General features: G+C 37.9%; 3 protein-coding genes across 3 annotated transcripts; 1 reads left to right on the top strand and 2 right to left on the bottom strand.

Annotated features, from left to right (window-relative positions):
• Window positions 1-33: 33 nt before the first annotated feature.
• LOC128505240 (cholinesterase-like) lies at window positions 34-3865 on the bottom strand. Its single transcript, XM_053475548.1, has 4 exons — window positions 3792-3865; window positions 1223-2744; window positions 807-973; window positions 34-227 (listed from the first exon to the last, which is right to left on the bottom strand). Exons 2-4 carry the CDS (start codon window positions 2734-2736, stop codon window positions 115-117), a joined length of 1794 nt encoding a protein of 597 aa, XP_053331523.1. The 5' UTR covers window positions 2737-2744; window positions 3792-3865; the 3' UTR covers window positions 34-114.
• A 4512-nt stretch (window positions 3866-8377) lies between these two features.
• Window positions 8378-9289, top strand: LOC128504332 (taste receptor type 2 member 40-like). Its single transcript, XM_053474366.1, has one exon. The coding sequence runs from the start codon at window positions 8378-8380 to the stop codon at window positions 9287-9289; it is 912 nt and encodes a 303-aa protein (XP_053330341.1).
• A 3122-nt stretch (window positions 9290-12411) lies between these two features.
• Window positions 12412-13308, bottom strand: LOC128504331 (taste receptor type 2 member 41-like). Its single transcript, XM_053474364.1, has one exon. The coding sequence runs from the start codon at window positions 13306-13308 to the stop codon at window positions 12412-12414; it is 897 nt and encodes a 298-aa protein (XP_053330339.1).
• Between the last annotated feature and the right edge of the window lie 8211 nt (window positions 13309-21519).

The following is a 21519-nucleotide window of genomic DNA, read 5'->3' as shown; positions in this document are numbered from 1 at the left end:
AGTGATTAGTTGTGGAGACAACAAAAAAAAAAGTGTTGTTAATCTTTTATTAAAGCGTAGGCTTAAATTACACAAGCTCTGTAAATAATGGATTGTACACTTTGCGTAATAATTTCAGTTCAGATGTGATTTGCATGAATCCAGCTCTTCTCCTAGATACTTCTCTCTCTGGCATCCTGGGTCATATTTCTGTTCATAATTCCATAGATTTCCATCGCCACTTGTTCCTATAATAATGTTATTCATATTTAAATAGATTTAACACTCAAGTAAATAAATAAAACAAAAAAATATAATAAACAAAAACCTAATAATGCTATAAAATGTAGGACACAATGAATTGGCACAATAGGTAATTATATTACTAATTACATCAGCTTCTATGTGTAGAAAAAGACACTGATGTCTTTCAGTTACAAACTTTGGTAAGAACCAGGTTGTTACCCAGATAAAAAATTATCCATGCCTCTTATTTCCTGGAAATATTCTACAGTATAAAAAAACTAGAACATGAAAAACAATGTATTTATCTCTAAAAAGTATGGGGTAGGAGTCTATGGTACGATGATGAATGAGTTCCTTGTTGAATGAACTGCTTGGGAGTCAAGCCGGAATTTCTGGTGACCACCAGATGACTTATCAGAAGATGCCAGGAATCAGGAAGGTGGTCAATAATGTCCTTGAGTAGACCAGACAGAGGTAGGCAAAATGTCCATATGTGGACATCAAGGCTTTTATTGCCCATGGTGGTCTTTTACATAAATATCTAAGAATTAAGGCATCATTTTACATCTTAATTTACGTACCTAATTTTCTCACAAGTTTTGGGAGGTAGGAATTCCAAAACTGGCATCGGCGAGAGTACAGTTTTTGGTGGCTCTCCCAGTTGCTTGCTTTCAGCACTGCATATTTTTCTTCTTCTTTTTTGTAAGGAAGCCAAATGAAGTCTTTTTCACTGTCACCATGAGGTGTTCTGAAATAAAAGAAAATAATAAAAATGAGACGTTTTTTTATATCTGAGAATATAGATATATCGACATCATAAAACTGCAAAATCCAAATGACGTTTCATTGCAAGGAAGCAATTTATATTTGCATAATCTGTTCATATATAATAAATAATAGATCAACCAAACTTTTATTTACAGGGATATATAAATTATAATAAATGTATATATATCTTGGAGCTAAAATTAAAAAAAATATTTATAAAATAGCATACCCATGTCTTGCAAAGTTGGCCCAGAATTTCATGATATTTTTACTCAAAGATTTCTCTTCTTCAGTGAAATTCCTATCTGCAATTAGTGGTTTTCCAAACATAAATGGTAGTATGGCTCCATGGATAACTCCCATCCGTTCAGGCCAGACCTCTTGAGAAGAGCGATGGTCAAATATGTAAAAGAACACTTTAGCTTTTTGCTTGAAAACTTCCTCGGCAAAATACTTCATAGGGCAGATCATGTAATAGTCTCGTAAAATGAGTTCCATGGCCCCGCGGTTTTTCTCAGGGCAATCCTCGTCTTCCCAGTCTTTATATTCAAATATAATGGATTCCACTCCAAGATCACCAGCCGATGGGAAGTATCTGACCAGCCCTTCCACTAGTTGTGATGTGGTAATCAGACTGTCGTGCTCTCTGCTGAATCCAGGTGCCCCCCATATAGGAAATGGGTTTCCATCATCTTTGGTCCCTCCCAATAAAACATCTATTTCCCTAATGCTTTGCTTTAATAAATTATTAGGAGTGTCACTCAGAAAGTCATAGTCAACAACAGGTATAATACGCGTAAGAGCATAGGGATGCTCGGTCTCAGATAAAACCTGTTTTTTGACAATATCCTTAGGGTCTACCTTTTTAAGACAAGCTATCATTGCATTATCATCATCGGTAGGACATTCCAGTAGTTCAGCTAACTTTAATGTCAGCCTTCTGGCTCTTTTATGAGAATTGATAGCCCACGGTGCACTGACGGAACCACTTTGGACAATGGCCCTCTTAGTATAATTTTGACTTCCTGGAGAAAGAAGGTGGAAGCCCACACAAGCTGCCCCAGAGCTATGCCCAAAAAGAGTTATGGTGTTAGGATTCCCTCCAAAGGCCGCAATGTTCTCATAAACCCACTGTAAGGCTAATCTCTGATCGAATAAACCAGCATTACCCGGTGCATTTATGTTTCCTGGTAATGCTAAAAACCCCAGAGCTCCAACTCTGTAGTTCATAGATACCACAATAACCTCTTCAGAATAGACTAAAATACTTGGATCATATATATCTAAAGATGAAGTGCCGGCGAGGAAGGCCCCACCATAAATGAAGACCATAACTTGCGCGGACTTAGGCTTGGTTGATGGAACCCAGACATTCAAGTGCAGACAATCTTCACTCATTTCATTGTTAACTTGCCACATATCTGTGCCACGGAATGCTGCCGAAGCTTCATCTCTTGTCTGATAGCAGGATTTTCCATATTTAGTGGCTTCATGAATCCCTTGCCATGGTTTCCGTGGCTCTGGCTTTTTGAACCTCTGAGCACCAATAGGTGCTTCACCATATGGTATTCCTAGGTATGCTATAACTGATCCTGAAGGCACTGGTAAGTAAAAACCTCTAACCTTCCCTTGTTTTGTTTCTATAATGGTATCCTCTTCTGCTTGGGTATTGGTGACAAAGACAGATATTGCAAGGAGACATAGACCAAGGTGGTAGTGCGTCTTCATTCTAGATTTCAACATAATTAAATCTGTAGTAAATCAAGAGAAATCATTTAGTTTGTATGCAAAGCGAGTAATATATGTGCAAAATATGTCCAAATGACAACAAAACAGTGTAATAAAGCTTGAACAACTGAGCGAAATATAAGGGTATTGATGCACTCACACGTGTGCCCCGTTTGGAAAAAAGATTGTCTTTAAGTATTTCTACAAATGCTTTGACCGGGTGCTGCAATATGCGGGGAGAATATCTTTATTTACTGTTTATAGCTGTTGTTATATAACAAATATTTGCTAAAAAAGGTAGACAGGGGCATAGCTAGAAAGAAGAGGGCCCCAGGGACCCCCAATGTCACTAAGTAACATGTCCCACAGCACCACCTTTGACCCTAAACAACTTGCCTGTTCCTTCTTTCCACCTTGCATCTTACACTCTGGCACACATCCGTAAACACACTCACACAAATGTATACATGCTAACACACATACATATGCTTACACATACACTTACACAGATATAGACACACTCATTCTAACACACACACTCATTCTAACACACACACACTCCATCTCACACCACTTGCATACTGTATATATCCCTTACCTCCATCAACATTATTATAAAGATTTCATTTTAAAATAACAAGTACAATTGATGCTAGTCAATCACCTTAAAACCATGACAGTAAAATTACAACCTCGTGAGTGAAATGTATTCTATTAATATTTAACTACCCAAAGTCCAAGGTTTATTTTTAAACAATATTCATGTTTTCAACAATGTAGGAATAGTTTAGCATTCAAACAAGGTTAATTTATTGGAATCTTGTTAGAAGACATATATATATATATATATACATTTATTTCACACAGAACATTTTTACATTGCTTCCAATAACTGAAATAGACAATTTAAGTCTTGATTTAAAAAACTTTCGAGAAGTTACAGTCTGTTAATCTGCCTTACATGTTAAAGAGGTCTTAACAGTCCGCTGAAAAGTATCACAAACATTACCTTCTTTATTACCTCTTCAAGAATAGCAAAAAACACAATGTTTTTATTAATATTTACTTACTTTCAAAATAAGCTTGTGCCTCGTTGTCTCAGATTTCTCAAATAAGGACTTAGGGCTTCTCCTTTGTGTGTCTTATGGACCAATAATCTTAAACAAAGTATAGGTTATAGGTTTGCTAGTATAGGCAATAAAATGTTACTGAGTAACAGTTTACGCTTATTTACTAAAGGTCACTAGCCTCAAACGCCTCTTATCTCTCTGGCTAATTATCCCTTCTGTAATATCGCATGTTTGTAAGGCAATTTTATTTTCATATGTTCATACTGATCAAAGCACGTATTTTGTTTAAGGAATAAAAATTGATCCCTTTTTAATTAAAATATCTGTAGCAGCCAGTGGCATATTATCGTCCAGGCCGACTATGCCTAGGCCTAGAATGCCCCTTTGCCGCATAGCTGGGTGCCTATTGGGCAATCAGCCTCCCTGCCGTGGCACTTCTCCTTGGGCTGGCTAGGGAGATTTGAGACATACTTTGCAACCAGCCCATATACACTATGGAACATTGTCTTTACATAGCACCATCTCCAATGACCTTGCACGTATCCAGGCGCTAGACATGGTAGGCAGCCATGATCTCTGATAACAGTCACTTATGTTAAATACATAAACTGGCGCAGTGAGAAGTGGTAGCAAGCTGCTGGGGCCCAGCCAAGATACGTCTCTGGTAGAAGCCACTTTGTTAAATGTATGAACTGGGGATGACAAGTCGGCCCAGGCACACTTTAAAGCTGGCGGGTCCCAAATGACTTAAGTGTGGTTGACGACTGGATATAAGAGGTTACGATTTTATGTTCACTCAACCTCCTTCCTACTATCTCATTTTCCCGTAACCAGTTAATAAATGATACATTCGGATCTAGTAATGTTATCCTCAATTATGTATATCGCCAACTTTAATGTTGTTACATTTTGACTCTTGTCTATTTTAATAGTGCTAAGGAAAAAGATAATGCAAAATCAAGGGAGCCCCTCTGTAGCTTGACTCCATTACTGATGAAAGGCCATGACATCTAGACTACTATCTATAGATTATTTCATAACAATAGGTATGTATTATGTGATAATTCTCATGCAACTCTACCCTCGTAGAGCATAGCGCCGTTCCTTGCCTTATTTGAAAAGGCAACGAACACAGCAGCTTTTATGCAAAGCTTATTAATGTAATTTAATGATTGAGATGTGGTTACGATGCATTGTCCCAGTGATGTTTAGGATGTTAACGAGTCAATTTTGAAAGATGCATAATGATCTTGGCATAGCGTACTTGGTTTGGTTACAATCTTATATTTCATAGAGGAATTATTTGCATCTGGATTCAATCAAATTTCAACACAAATCTAGTTTCACCAATCCCCCCCCCCCCCCGCTTAGGTACCAGACAGGTCATAATATAAATGCAACCCTGGAAGAAATAATGAGTTTAGAGTGATCTGACTAAAGAAGCAAAGGGACAGTTGCGTATATATCGAGGATGGGCATCATCGTACAGATTCCTTATGTAGCCATCGAGATAGCTTTTCTATTATTTTCTGTCCCAGGAAACATGTTCATGCTTGTTGTGTTTCTAAAGGAATGGGTCAAGAACAAGAGACTTTGTATAACTCATCAGCTGCTCGGTGGAATCAGTTTCTGTAACATTCTTCATGGAGTCCTAAAAGTCAGTACGTACACTTATTTTGAAGTCAAAGGATTGCCGAGATTTCTGCAAGAGTTTGTTTCCTTTTTAATGCTTTTTGTGATTTCCTGCAACCTCTGGTTTTCCACTTGGCTCTTTGTCCACTTTTGCCTTAAAACTGTTGGTATCAATCAAAGAGTCTACATTTATCTACAAAGGAGCTTTCCCAAGATTCTTCCATGGATTCTCCTTCTATCTGTGCTTTGGAGTGTCATATTTAATATTCATATGAAGTGGTATATGGTCAATAGTTCTTCACTAAGCTACGGCTGCTCTTCTCATAACGTGTCTATGAATAGTACATTGAAGGGAATTCCTTATCAGTACAATATTACAGTATTTTCTATATATATACCATTTATCCTGTCCTTCGGTTCAGCTTTGACAAGCATTATTTACCTGTATAGACACTTAACGCGTGTCCGGGACAATGCTGAAGGTACCAGGCCCTCCAGCGTGGAAGCTCATGTCTCTGCAGTCAGGACCATAGCATCCATGTTGATTCTAAATACTCTGTATTTCATTTGTTTTTTACTGTATGCATCAGGAACTAGCAATACTAACATATTATACGTTGCTTTCATGTTAGGGTCAGGTTGTAACTCTCTTGCCCCCTTTATCCTAATAAAAGGAAACAGAAAACTAAATAATGCGCTAGCTGAGAGTTTTGCCTTTTGTCTTTGTGCTCGTTAAGGACTACTACTCAATCCTCTTAACCTTAATATGTTAATATATGAAAATGGGCATTGGTAGATATCAATTTCATACAGTCGAAATTTGCATCCTGGAGGAATTATATTGCAACCGCAAAATAAGTCCTTTCCATTCCATTGCTAAAGGAGTCACAGAAGTGTAGCATGGAGGACATGGACCAAAGCGGAATGTCCAACATCACAATTATTGTTTTCATGAGCATCGATGTGCTTGTTTTGGTTGCTTCCACCCAAATAAATATTTTTATTCTTGTTGTAAAGCTGAAGGACTGGATCAAAACGAAGAGAGCTCACGTAACGGATCAGCTTGTGTCAGGAATCAGTTTCTGGAATCTTTCCTATATTGTCTTGAAGATTGGCCCGTATGTCTTTCCCCTGATGATGAAAACAAAAAGTTTAAAACATGGATACCACAAACTGTCTTCATGTATATTTTTATTTCTCACGTCCTGCAGTCTATGGTTTTGTGCCTGGCTCTGTGTGTACTTCTGCCTAAAAATTGTTAACTACCATCAAAGATATTATGTCTATCTCCAGAGGAAGTCCCACAAACTTTTTCCATGGGTTCTCCTTTCATCTGTACTTTGGAGTCTCCTTAGTATATCCATTGACATGTTCGTAGCCAACGGACCATCACCGAACTTACCAAACAGTTCTTCTACTCAAAATATTGCTTCTGAATATGAAGTTCCAAAAATATTTATTTTTAATTACCAGATGTTTTATGTGCATTGTGTCTTGGCCTTTCTTCTATTCTTCAGTTCCACTTCGGCCATCATCACTTCTCTCTACAGACACATGAAACGTATGCAGGACAATTCCGAAGGTTTTAGGCATCCCAGCATGGAGATTCATGTCCGTGCAGCCAAAACAGTGACCTCAATCTTAATCCTCAACATTTTATATTTTATTGGGATAACTATAAGCTTTATGCTACATAGTATGTTTCCCAAAATTATCATTTCCATTATAATTTCCATTATTCGCTTCCTTACTTCTGTGGCCTTAATAAAGGGAAACCGTAAACTAAATAACGCATACCAAAATTTAGCAAACTGTTGCTGCATTTAAGCATACTCTTATCAAGTGTGTACTTTATATGAAGTGAAGTGTTGTATAGACAGCCTTCAAACTCAAGAGGGCATTACTTTATTGTTTCTTCATATTTATTCCAAAGTTAGTGCTACTAGTCATTGTTAAAATACATTGAGATTCTGGATCAGTTGGATTATATACTATGTTTTTCAGTGGAGACAATAATATATCTCTTACTTGTTCTAGTTTTCATTATTATTATAGAAAATAAATGTTTGCACAACCTGCATGGGTTTATACTTGGATCTCATTTCATGTAGGTTTTCATTTGCATCTCGTCAAATCATATTTCAGATACATATATTGTGTTTTCATCGTGGTGTTACAAGAGATTCTATGAAAAACGAGGATAAGACATTCTTGTTATCCAATACCATTTTATACCAACACATGTATGATGTTTTCTTTTTTTTCCTTAAAGTTCTGTACCCACCATTTTTGCACTTGGTTGTTTGTATACTTGGGATGTCACTTGGGGTGTTTAATTGTGTTAGTGTATGTGTGTGTGAGCATGGATGTGTAACTGTGTGTGTGAGCATGGGTGTGTAATTTTTTGTATGTGTGAGCATGGATATGTAATTATGTGTGTGTGTGAGCATGGATGTGTAACTGTGTGTGAGCATGAATGTGTGTGTGAGCATGGATGTGTAGCTGTGTGTGAGCATGAATGTGTGTGTGAGCATGGATGTGTGTTTTTGTTTCATGGATGTGTAACTGTGTGTGTGTGTGAGCATGGATGTGTACTTTTGGGTGTGACATTGTGGATGTGTACCTGTGTGTGTGAGCATGGTTGCGTTAGTGGGGTGTGTTAGTTGGGAGGCCCGGGGTGAATTTTTGCATCATTTTTGTATTATAGTTTTATTAACGTGAAGACAGAGGGATATTTTTCATGCTAATGTATGACTGTAAGTAGAGCTATTTGCAAACCACGCGCATGCATCCTTATGTATTTCCTTTTAAACAGAAATGGTTTGCATATTAAAATATATTTCGTTTTCACATAAAACCACTGCAAGGATCACAGTAAAAAGTTTATTAGAAGGCGTGAAACATTTAATCCATCGGATCTATAGAGTTGGGAAGAGACTTTAAACAAAATCAAGATGGCTTCACTCTTAAACATTGTTTTAATGAGCATAGATATAGTTGTTCTAATGCCGTCCATTCCGGGGAACGTATTTATTCTCGTTGTGAATATCCTAGACTGGATAAAGAATAAGAAACATTCTACGACTGATCGGCTCATCTTTGGCATAAGTGCTGTGAACCTCCTGCACGGGCTTTTGAAAGTGAACAGAAACGTGTTTCTATTGCTAAAAACGGATAACTCAAACACGGGCATGTTCCAAAAGGCATCGTCGGTTTTGCTCCTGACGTCTCTGTCTTCTAGTCTTTGGTTTTGCACCTGGCTCTGCATCCACTTCTGCCTGAAAATTGTACGTTTCAAGCAGAGATTCTACATCTATCTCCAAAGGACTATACCCAAGAAACTCCCGTGTCTTCTCCTGCTATCCTTCTTGGGTTCTATATCTGTGGCTGTTCCTATTGCCTGGGATGTTGTCGATGGAACGACACGGAATGTGTCACTTGTTACGTCGAATCAAGAAGCTAAACTCTTGTTTATGTTACGGCATAGGAGCATTTACTCCCAACCTATCTACACTATGTATTGTTGTGTGGCTTTCACGCTGTTCTCGAGCTCAGCTGGGAACATCATCGTATCTCTGTTCAACCACATGAAGCACATGCAGGAGAACATTGAGGGGTCCAGAAGACCTAACTTGGAAGCTCATATAAGTGCGGCCAAAACTGTGACCTCTCTCTTGGTACTGAATGCTGTCTTTTTCATATGTTTAATAATAGGAATTTTTAAAGGAGGGGCTTCTTATTGGCTACAGTGCTCTTCCTTGCTAAATTCTATCTTTCATAATATCAGTGCCTTGGTACTAATAAACGGAAACCGTAAACTCCAGAATGCTCTATCCGGAGCTGTTATTTGCTACTTATCCCCGTAGACGACTCCTGTATAAAATAAATAAAAATTATATTAAAATAAATAAAAAGAAATATAAAATAGGATGTATACCCATAATAGCCTTTGAAATATCTAGAATATTTGCAATGGATTCTTTTGGAAGGCATTTTCTCAACATATATGCTTTTGTTTTTCTGTTTATGATTGGAAATCACTGTCTCCAAAAAAGTGCTTGATCGGCATTTAGGCTTTGTACTATTGTATAGCATAGAATGTAAATAAAATTGTATCAATTATAATATTAAAATGACCAGACTCCATACTCCATACTCGCTTAACTCCTAAGGATCTCCGTTTCAGGTTCTACAATTATTATTATTTTAATAATAATCAGTTACTGTATGTTCCTTATCCCGTGTCCAATCAACCTATGTCTACATTACTTCCTTAAGTGGTTAAAAATTTATTGTTCGGTTAAAAATGAGATAACTGATCATACAGGTTTTTCTTTTTAAGGACGGATGTAGGGAAAAGAGTGGGGAAAATAGTGAAATCAGCAGATGAACGATATTCATCTAATATTATAACTTGAACTTTTAAGGTGGGGTTCTGATTATCCAAATATGTATTGAGACATATATAATGAAAAATGAAAAAAGGAAAGGCATAAAATGAAATATATATATATATATATACACACAAACACATACTATATGGACAAAAGTATTGGGACACCTGACCATTACATCCACAGGGATTTTGATGACATCACATTCTAAAAGACATTAATATGAAGTTACCCCCCCCCCGCAGCTATATAAAGATTTACTTTTATCTATTGTATTCATATATATGGGGTGAAAACTGTGTGAGATTCATCAAAAAGACGAAAGGGACGACAACAACTGAGTATCAAAGCAAAGTGATTTTCCGTGACTTTCCGAATCCCGGGGCCATGAACTATTAAAAAGAAATGTAAATAATGAATGCATACAAATATACATTATATGGCCCCTTTAAATGTTGAGTGTGTTCATTGTTGGAGTGTAATAACACTTGCATTTCTATGCAAATATATTAAGTGGTAGGATTAGCAAATCATGCCTTTTACATGCAAATGTGAAGATACCGTAAACGCAGGACCCATCATTCAGACCAGAAGAACAGTGGAGAAGTATATGTACATTTTGGCTTCAAGGAGCGTATCCGCCCAACATTATCTGTTTTTGGAGTAGTTTATATGTTTTGTCTTTCTCCGCAGTCGTCAACTAACCCAGTCCGCGCGCATGTACATCCAAAATAATGAAAAATGTCAACCGATCAACATCTAGAGCCATCATTTAATGGGAGTCCCGGGAAGAGATGTTCCAGGTTAATGTTGTGCTTGTTTTATGGGAACCGTGCTATTGTTCTGTGGCACATTGCTTATCACCAGCATGCTTTCATTATCAATTATCTGCAGATTTGCAATTTAGTTACTTTTGACCTACTTGCTCAACTATAACATAGCGGGGAACCCGAACTATGATAAAAGTCCTGCTCCCATTCCAATCATAGACAGAAGGACAGCCAGATAGATCTAAAGAAGATATAATAATATATCTCAAATTTGAAATCGAAGTCTATGATTGCATTTGGGTTGAGATTTAGAGAGGAGGGAGAGTTTGGGATGTGCCTAATTAGATGGTTGGGGACATCTCTGTCCCCAGCATTATTGTGTTAATAAGCTTAATGCCTTTGCAGGTGGAAATAATGCCCAAAAGGGTTAAAGCACAGCCTGTGAAAGCATATGGAGCAGAGGGAGAACGCGGTCAGCTTTTAGTCCTGGAGCTATGGAAGCGATTACAATGCCCAAAGCCTGCTGAACCTGTTGTGTTTCGTTTTACTTTGTAACCGAGAACTAAATAAGCCAATACGCTGATTAGTCAGCCTCCAAACTGGGGGAGATTTTACTTTCTACTTTGTTCTTCTGCTTTCACCTGCCCTAAAAGAACAATACTCTTCAAATTATTCTCCATGTGAGTCCTACGAGGGAAGAACAGAAAGAAGACCATGAGGTCTGAAAGCTTGACACTTGGCCACTAAATGTAGACACCAGCAAGACGGCGAATTCTAAACATCTTTACAGTTCTTAAACCAGTAGACTATAAAAGAGTGGAAAGCGTTTGTCCTTTTGTCAAAGTTTTATTATATAGTAAGAGATGCTGACTGTACCACAAAACCTGGAAATAACATTCACACCAAAAAATGATCAGGTTAACTGAGGCGTAAATAGCGTTAAATCCGACATATATATGGGAAATCAGAATCCCTCACAAACTATGAACATCTGATAGACGGAAGATATTATTTGGCTCAATCATTCCTGTGCCACGCGTTCTGTCCAAAAACACAGGGGGTGTCCTTGTTCATGGAAATGTCTGTCCTTCACCCAAAAAAGGGATGCAACATTTCAGGAAACGGTTGCCGACACTTACTTCAAAGACGAATTGCCAATCCGATGTCAACATGACCAGGTCAAGTAGATCCAAAAGAAGAATGAATAAGTTCCTATGAAATAATGTCACCGAAGCCGAGGTGCTATGATATAGGTATAGGTAAAAGGAATCCCCTACATTTTGTCAATACCAAACATACTTGATATAAATAATCAATAACAAAAGAGTAAAAAAATTAATATGCTAATTCTGCAAACAAAAACTATTTTATTTGTTTAAAATAACTCATTGATAATGGTGATATTGTCCGATGATGTCATGATGATGTCATTTACGTGATGCATAATGTCATCTGCAAAGCAAGGCAGAAACTAGGACTAACTTGTCTTTAGCATCAAACCGTGTACTTTTATTATTGTTGTAATTGGTTGATTTTAATGGTGCAAATCATGTATACAATGCTCCGTTATGTTTTTTTTTATTAAAAAGTATCCCTATCAGACAAGATATTATCTTTTTAGCATTTTTCTTTTTCTTATATAACGACAAAAACCAAAAGCCAGAAAAAGTGTTGGTGCCCTTGCCTGTTCTGTGCAGAAAACCGAGCAGAGACACAAGAAAGGTGGATTTTTTTCCCAATAATCAGTAAAAAAAGAAAAAAAAGAGCAGACATTTTTTATGTGTTGCCCCTGTTAACGTCCCATAATTTACAAATTATTGGATGTCAACAAGGGCAACATGGAAAATGTTTTTCTAGGGCCATGTTCAGTTTACTGTTTCCTTTTATTAGAGTCAAAGAACTCAAGATATGGAATATGGAAATAAAGCAGGATGATGAATGTAACCAGTTAAAGTCCCATCTACACAAAGTAGCTACGAGGACAGAAGGGAAATAAATAATACTCAGGGTCAAGAGAGAGGTCACAGTTTTGGCTGCACGGACATGAGCCTCCACGCTTGGGCTTCGAGAACCTTCAGCGTTGCCTTGCATCGTCTTCATGTGTCTATAGAGAGAGATGACGATGGTCAAAGCCGAACCGAAGAACAGGAAAAAAGCCAAAGAGGAAATCGTACTGTGGATCGGTAGATGGTAGAGGTATTTTATTTTTGTCAACATATTGACGGACACCGTTTCGGAAGAGTCATGGAGAGTTGCATTATAGGTATCCCCCAATGCCACAGGCAGACTCACCAAGAAAGAGCCAAGTATGGACTTAAGAAGAAGAAAGGGAAATATCCTGTTGAAATTCCTCTGTAGGCCGAGGTACATCCGCTGGTTGATGTTAACGATTTTTAGACAGAAGTAAACACAAAGCCAAGTGCAAAACCAGATATTGCAGGACATTACGGTAAGAAACATGACGGTTCCATACTTCTGAATTTCATTTACACTGCGAGCGGGTCCTTCTAAAACGTAATTCAAATAACTGACAGTCTTCAGAAATCCGTGGCAAAGGTTGCAGACACTAATCCCAAATATAAGATGTTCGGTCACGTGGAGTTTCTTATTCTGTATCCAACCCAGGCCATTCACAAAAATGAACAGGTTTCCGGGGATGGAAGCCACCAAAGCAAATACATCGAAAGCTATTATCCCGATATTAAGGGCATTTAACGACATCTTTTCTCAGACCTCGCGTTCCTCCGGACTCTTCCTCCAGAGCGTTTCACGGCAAATGTGCGCTGCTAATTTGTGTACATTGTATCCTATATCTCCCACATCGCAGAAAAAAAACATAAGCTAAAGTAAAGAGCAGACGTGAAACATGCAAATCTTGGCTTTGTCAAAATGAAGAACCCTAAACCTCCCATTTACATTTTTTGCTTCTAATAACTTTGCTTAGGAATCATGGAAATAACTTTCAACAAACAGACGCCGGTTCGAATGATATACAGGCAATAATAATTTGTGTAATGTTAAACTACGTTTTAATACAAATTATGCTAAAAATCTCAAATATCTTAGTGAAACTTTTCAATGAGTTCTCAGGGCTTTACAATTTAAATCAACAAATGAGGAACACAAAACATTCTTCTTGGGCCGGTTGGAGGAAGCTTGATCTCCCGTGTATCTGGCACATACACACTATAGAGCGCTGGGTCTAGTTGACACAGCCTCCATAAATGACCATACTCCACTCATTTTGTGCGTTGGGATATGCCACGGAGCTAAGCCACAGAGGCGGCTGGGGTACCAAACCGAGTCAGGCCTAAGGCAGTGCCCAGCCAAGATACACCTCTGAGTATATTACAATCATTCATAAAGCTTTATTTTCTATGACTAATCATGGAGGTTAAGTAAGACTGAAATATCAAAAGTCCTAGCGCAAGGACACCTGGTTATAGGCTCATTCAGTGTTTTACCTAATTTCTTCATATATCAAGGAACGAAGAAGGTTAAAGATGGAATGCCAATGGAACATGAAGAAAATGTCCAAAAAATATCCCAGTGTTACCAATGAAGAAAAAGCTTGATGTCTACATTATATATTTATATATATATCTGCCAATATACACAATCCCAATGACACTGATGGCTTGATAGCTAAACATTTAAATGTAATGCTAAAAGCAAATTATTACCAGGAAACGATATGTTTAATTTGCCCTATCATATATAAACAAGTACATTATTTGCAAACCACTGTGGTTGATATCATGGTCCATCAGAAAGACAATTTGCATCAGTGGAATGAACCTAATTTCGTATATAAAATTCATTTTATGTTCGAATAAATAGGAAATGAAAAAAAAGCCTCTGAAAGCAAACATCCAGGTCTGAATGAAGCCATTTCTACCAAGCAGCCAAGGCATTTGGACAAAATGCTAACTCTTGTTTTAGTAATCGGCGATACGATTGTTTACCTGGTTTCACTTCCAGGAAACATCTTCATTCTTGGAGTGAAGTTAATGAATTGGAGGAAAAATAAAACGCTTCCTTTAATCAATCAGCTCATCTTTGCCATCACTCTGGCGAATCTATCCCATGGACTGCTGAAAGTTGCCAGAAATGTCATCGTTTTTTTTAAAGCAAATAGTTTCGTAGACAAGAGTCTGGTAGCTGAAGGAATACTCCCAGTTTTGTTTTCAACGATTATATCCTGCAACCTCTGGTTTTGTGCTTGGCTGTCTGTACACCTCTGCCTGAAAATCGTTACCATTAACAAGAAATTCTACATAATTCTCCAAAAGAAGTTCTTAGAAATGTCCCCATGGATTATCCTTCAATCTGTACTCGGATCTTTCTTAGTCAGTCTTCTTCCTGTATGGAACAAGATGGATGAACCTTTCTTAAATGGAACGCTCAACACATCAAATGGCAATATGCCACTCACTCGTCCTTTGAGCTCAAAACACTTGTACTCCCAACACATTTATATAATATTTTCATTGGTTGCCTTTCTTCTGTCCTTCAGTTCTGCTTTGACCATCATTACTTCTCTTTGTGGACACGTGAACCGAATGAAAGCCAGTGTTGAAGGTCTCGGAGGACACAACATGGAAGTTCTTATTCGAGCAGCAAAAACTGTGACTTCTCTGTTGGTGCTCAATACTCTTTATGTTTTGGTTTTTAAAATAGGTTTATTTTATAGACAAAATGTTATCTGGAGGTATTCAATTTCAATCTGTTTTTCCATATTTCACATTCTAATTGCTGTGGTTCTCATAAAAGCAAACAAAGACTTGAATACAGCAATACATGTCATATTAGCTCGGTGTGCTTGTACTAAGATGTTTTCAAAGCAGCTACATCTTAACCCGTGCATCTGGCAGAAGGAACAAAAAGATATTTATGTTATAGAAAGTGTGTGAAGTAATTTTAGGTGTCTGTGTTCTTGGGGTCTATTAGTATAAACTACATTTTTTACATTATTTTATTTCAAATATCTGCCTTTTGAGATTTAACAATCTGTCTTGTAGTACATACCTGTGAACTCCCTCGGTGACCCGAAGTCTCTGGGTAAAGCCCTGCATTCCTTTTGCTCCCGGGACTGTTTGGTCATTTCCAATCCCCATCTATTTAAGGTTGCCCCATCCCAGAAGAGGTAGCCTACCCTAAGTAGAAACCCTGGAAGCTCCCAGATATGGATGTGTGTATATATGTAGAGGTATGAAACATATTACTATTAGTACTGTATATATTTACTTAAAAAAAAAAACAAAAAAACCCATCACCTCTGGTTTGTCAAACAAGGACAAGAAAAGCATCCTCTGAAACACACACATACACTTGCCCTTACAAACACCTGCTCATATACACACACGTATTCACATTTATCCTCTCCGACACAGAAGAAGAATATTTAGGAGAAAAATCTCCATCACATGATGTGTTTCTTGTGCTAATTCAGTCTCGCCCGGAGAGAGTTGTATGTACTTTCAGGCTTGTAAAGAGCAAATGGTTTTCTGTCTGCGTAGGACACGATATGTAATATGAAAATGTCCATCTCTCTTTTTTTTATCCCTAGTGTCTTAAAACCAGTAACAACTGCAATGTGTCTCCACATTTTTAATTCTTCTTTTTTAGTTACTTTTGTCCTGTCTCTAACATCAAATAATAGTTATGTTTGTATAAGGGAAAAGGGGTTTCTTATTTTTTTGGTATTGGTATTTATGTCCGTTTCATTTAATTTACAACCAATTGTTTTTTTTTATTCCAGCTTCTAAAATATATTTGCATTATGTGTAAAAGTAATAGAATCAATTTGGATTTTCAAAAACAAATTTAAATTTGCATCTGGAACATCCTCTAATTTTAGTTATTTGATATGTTTCAGAAGAAAAGGTGGTAACACAGCTGGAAGCCATTTGGTCTTGAAGCTGGGTTAGGAATAACAATCTTCCTAAATAAGGCAAGCTGCCCCGTGTACACACTGAGCTTCTAAGAGCCATTGATTTTGTTGCTTTGATGGCTTCAGTTCCAGGAAATATGTCCATGCTTGTTGTTAGTCTTCTAGAATGGATCAAGAATAATAAGCTATTTTTTAGCATTTGTGTCCTCAACCTTTTCTATGGACAGCTTAAATGTATTAGATATATCTTACATTATGTAAAGACATCATTAAAAAATATTTATTTGGCACACGTCTGGTTCTGTTTTATTTTTGGCTATAATATCCTACTTGGCTTTCTGTGCACTTCTGTTTGAAAATTATTACTGTTAAGTTGAAGTCCTACATTCTTCTACAAAATACATTTGATGTCATATGTTCAAGGATTCTCATTCCATCAGTTCTGGGTTCTATCTTGGTGAGTCTTCCTAGTGCATTCGCCATAACAAATGAGGGTCCATCAAATGGCAATGTCTATAAGTTGGCCTACCTATAGCATTATTCTACTGGCGGGCACATAGTTAAGCAAGTAGTCTCCAACGGGGGTAGTGAAAGGTGAGTTGCACACAGACATCCACTGACCAACAGTGTCCAATCAGAAAACAGGGCAGCATGGACCATATGTCAATGGACCTTGGGGGTGGCACCGGTACTGGAGCGGTTGCATACATAAGGCTGCTCTTATTACCTCTGTTGGCATATGACCGGTCAGGACAGACGTTAGCAGCAGGTCCTTTAAGTCCTGTGAATTGCAAGGTGGGGCCTCCATGGATGCCATTTGTTCTTCATGTAAGAAACACACACACCCGACACACACACACGCGATAAATCACGCTTTCTTTTACATCACGTAAAAAGAAAACATGATTTCTTCCATTGCTCCGTGGTCCATTTCTTTCTGCTCACATGGCATGAGCCCTTTTGGTAGTGGACATTGGTTAGCATGGGCACCATGACTGGTCAGCGGCTACGCAGACCCATACTCAACTGCGATGCTCTGTGTGTTCTGATACCTTTCTATCAGAACCAGCATCAACTTTTTCAGCAATATGAGCTACAGTAGCCTGTCTGTTGGATTTAAACACATGCGTCAGTCTTCACCCCCCACCGTGCCTCAATGAGCCTTGGCTGCCCATGACCCTGTTTAACACTTTTCCTCCTTTGTACCACTAGCTACTAACCACTGCACCCCGAGGACACCCCACAAGAGCTGCAGTTTTGGAGATGCTCTGACCCGGTTGTGTAGCCAATTTAGCCCTTGCCAAAGACACTCAGATCCTTATGCTTGTCCATTTTTCCTACTTCTATCACATCAACGTTGAGGACGAAATGCTCACTTGTTGCGTAACATATCTCACCCACTGACAGGGGCCATGATAACAAGATTATCAGAGGTCATAATATTATGGCAGATTGGTGTACCATTCCCTTTTTTTACAACACCACCAAAATTGATTTGCATTTGATTTGTTTGTTTGGGTTCTTTTGTACACTGAATTAATTTGTGTGTGAAATTTGTGTGTGAAACACCTATGGTATCATGTATAAAATGGTGGTTGCAGAGATGAAAGTCATTTGATTTTAATAGTGGTCCTGGAGTAACATACAATTTCTAAATTCTTGCAAACCAAGATGTTCCATGTACTTGTTGGACTTTTAACAGCCATCGATCTTGTTTCTTTGATAGCTTCAGTCCCAGGGACCATGTTCATCTTTGTTATTTATCTTCAGGAATGGATCAAGAACAACAAACTTAACATAACCAACCAGCTCATCTTTGGTATCGCCACCTTCAACCTTTTACATGGACTTTTGAAAGTGGCTAAATTTATATTTTATTTTGAAAAGAGATTGGAAAATTATGTTTATGTCGCACAAACGGCTAGTGCAGTTACATGTTTGTCTTTAATTTCTTGTAACCTGATGTTTGCTACCTGGCTTTCTGTGCACTTCTGCCTGAAAATTGTTAACGTTAACTTGAAATTCTATGTTCTTCTACAAAATAAATATGAGGCCATAGTCTCAAGGATTCTCATTCTATCGGTTTTGGGATCTATCGTTATCAGTCTACCTGGACTATTGGCTAGAACCAGCGAGCTTCCATCAAATGGCAACATCAGCGCTTTTCGTCAAGAGTTCTTCCCCAACTTCAAGAGGGACACCACATATTTGGAAAACATGTCAAGTTTTATTTCCATAGCTTTTGCTGCGTTTTTTCTATTCTCCACTTCGGCATTGACCATCATTGTATCTCTTTACCGACACATGAAACTGATACAAGGCATGCATGAAGGGTCAAGAAGTCCCAATATCAAAGTTCACATCCGGGCAGCCCAAACTGTTTTATGTTTATTAGCTCTCAATATTCTTCGTTTTGTTGCTGTAATTTTTATGCAATTTATAGAATATGGGGCTTACCAGATAATTTCACTCTCCATTTTAATGTCTGTGATTGACATTCTCAGTTCTTTTACAGTTATAAGAGGGATAAACTATGTAACTGTGTAAAGAACTTTTGTTCTGTTTTAATGCATTAGGGTGTGATATTTCCAGCAGTACATTAGCTATATAAGCATTATTAGTTGTTTAATAGAGTGCTATTAAAATTCTGCTTTATTGATGCGTGTTTTAGTCTCATTGCATTGATGATGTGTTGCCACCCAGGGATTTTTTGGGGGGAGCCATCCGACTAACTCTTATCAGTATCATGCGCGACATAATATTTTCTAAACCAATAGAGGAAGCTCAGCTCATATGGGCTTACCCAACCACATGATTCCAGGATCACATCTATAATTTAAGCCAATCATAACATTCCGATAACGGTAGAGTGACCACATTTAATCTTGTGAATTAGGGACAATGGGCGTGGCTTTCGTTGGGTTAGGACTTGATGGGTGTGGCTTCCATAGGGTTGTCGTTTGATGGGTGTGGCTTCACCAAGAAGTCCAGTGCACATGTGTCTGTTAGCATGCTCTGCACGTGCACAGATCACTAACAACATTCAATATTTGCCTTTTTCGTAATACTTAGGGTGGCATTTAGAGGAACCCACGCCCAGTGCCACCACAATATGGCAGAGAAAGACTGGCCCAGTGGTTTAATTTTTTTCCTATTCAACCAACATTGCAGGTGCCCAAAACAGAACACATTTGTTGGGTGCATGGTTGGAGCCAGGTGAAGTGGAGTTAGAACTTGGGCAGGACCCTGTACTTACTTACCATGGTATGACATCATATCCTGGTGCACAGCTCCAGCGCATCATCAGAAGGCCACGTGGAAGCAGTGATTGAGGTCTGTTCTGTAAAAGCACAAGCCTCAATCAATTTCACAGCTCCCTGGACTGTTCAGGGGAGGTACTCTGATCTCCCTAATAATCATTTAGGGACACATTGAAAATCAGGGACGTTGGGAAGGTATGTTTTTATTTTAACATCAGATGCAAAGTCTTATGTTAGTTTTACATGATGTTTTTCAAAAAAGCACACATTTTTATCAGTTTTCATCAACAGTTATATTAGGCAACATTTATACAGAACATACAACTGCCCACAACACATTTCCCCAATGACTGCAAATGCCCACATTTAATTTTTATCAATTTATTGTACTGGTTGTATCAATGTTTTGAACTTTGATACAAATATTTCCACTTTGGCTCATCTAAGGGCCAATCACTACATCCACAGACATGGTGTTGAATGTGAAGGCAATACTATTAATAATTAAAAGTGTTGTTTTTAGGGAACATAAATTAAGGTGGACAAATTAGATGGACCAAATGGTTCTTATCTACCATTCAATTCTATGCCATGGATCCTGATTGCAAGTGCATGGGAATCAAACCCTAATGGTAGATGTTAGTTGGATTTGAAACTTCTACGGGGAACCACAATCTGAGATTTAGTTTACGGTCTTTATACGTGAATAAAAAATAGATATTCAAAGCAAGACACTTAGATGTTACCCAGAGGAAACGTCACCTGCTGAAGTCAAACAGGGACAAGACTAGCTATCCATTACAACAGAATATGAATAAAAGCATCACATGTTTCTATTTGGAGAACATGTTTGCATGAGATGCAGCAAGTAATGAAACCCCCACAGAGGAAAGTGTGATCATTTTCATATTTCAAACAAACCAAATCTCAAGGTTAGGTCAATTTAAAGTCAAACAGAATGTAAAAATGTAAGTCATTAACCCCTTAAAGTCAGTATATAGTCTTCACGAGGAGAAACAGGCCAACTGCTGGCTCAGCTTCCCCAATCTATTCAAAAAGATACATGTAGTTAATTTAAAAATTGTACTTGGATAGATAGCATTGACTGAAACTGGGCTTTGGTCCAATGCCTGCAGATGAAGAGTCCAAGAACCATGCTGCTGTTACTTAAGACTAGAAATAGTATATCCTTGACATGCATGGAAAGACAGTACAAAAGCAGTTTAAACCATTAACAACACAAAGTATGGGTTTCTCAATACCAAGTTTAAACGATTGATGGATTATTAGATGTCTCAGAACAAGAGCAAAACGCTAACAATTCATTCAGTGCTTTCGCTAGTTGCTTGTTCCCTTTAATTAAGCTGAAACTGTTGAAGAGGGAAATCATTGAAACCAGAAGAGAGAAAACAAATAATAACTCAACATTATATTTTAGAAGAACACCAGTCAGAAAAAAAATAAGATAAAGAATATTCAGGGTCAATAACGAGGTCACAGTTTTGGCTGCACTGACGTGGGCTTCAAAGCTTGGGCTTCTAGAATCTTGAGTGTTGACTTGGACCCGTTTCATGTGTCTGACTATCGAAATGATAATTGCCAAAGCTGAGCTGGAGAAGAGTAGAAAAGCCACAAGATATGACACAGTAGAAAGTGGTAATGAGAAAGAGTGTATTAAGTTGACAGTCAGCTTGCCGAGTAAGGTATGATTTAATGTGCCCAGTGTTGGTTCCACCAAAAAAGGTCCCATTTTGCTCCAGGTCATAAAAGCACTTAGCA

This window comes from Spea bombifrons, chromosome 9 (assembly GCF_027358695.1).
Source record: "Spea bombifrons isolate aSpeBom1 chromosome 9, aSpeBom1.2.pri, whole genome shotgun sequence".
Taxonomy (NCBI): Eukaryota; Metazoa; Chordata; class Amphibia; order Anura; family Pelobatidae; genus Spea; species Spea bombifrons.
This window is presented reverse-complemented; position numbering and strand designations above follow the sequence as displayed.

Bases quoted from the DNA above. Each gene is read 5' to 3' on its own strand.
- LOC128505240 (XM_053475548.1), bottom strand. From the start codon at position 2,736: ATGTTGAAATCTAGAATGAAGACGCACTACCACCTTGGTCTATGTCTC. The intron at 974-1,222 runs GTATGCTATTTT...CTTTTATTTCAG, and splicing joins GCCAACTTTGCAAGACATGG to AACACCTCATGGTGACAGTG. The intron at 228-806 runs GTACGTAAATTA...ACATTATTATAG, and splicing joins AAAACTTGTGAGAAAATTAG to GAACAAGTGGCGATGGAAAT.
- LOC128504332 (XM_053474366.1), top strand. From the start codon at position 8,378: ATGGCTTCACTCTTAAACATTGTTTTAATGAGCATAGATATAGTTGTT.
- LOC128504331 (XM_053474364.1), bottom strand. From the start codon at position 13,308: ATGTCGTTAAATGCCCTTAATATCGGGATAATAGCTTTCGATGTATTT.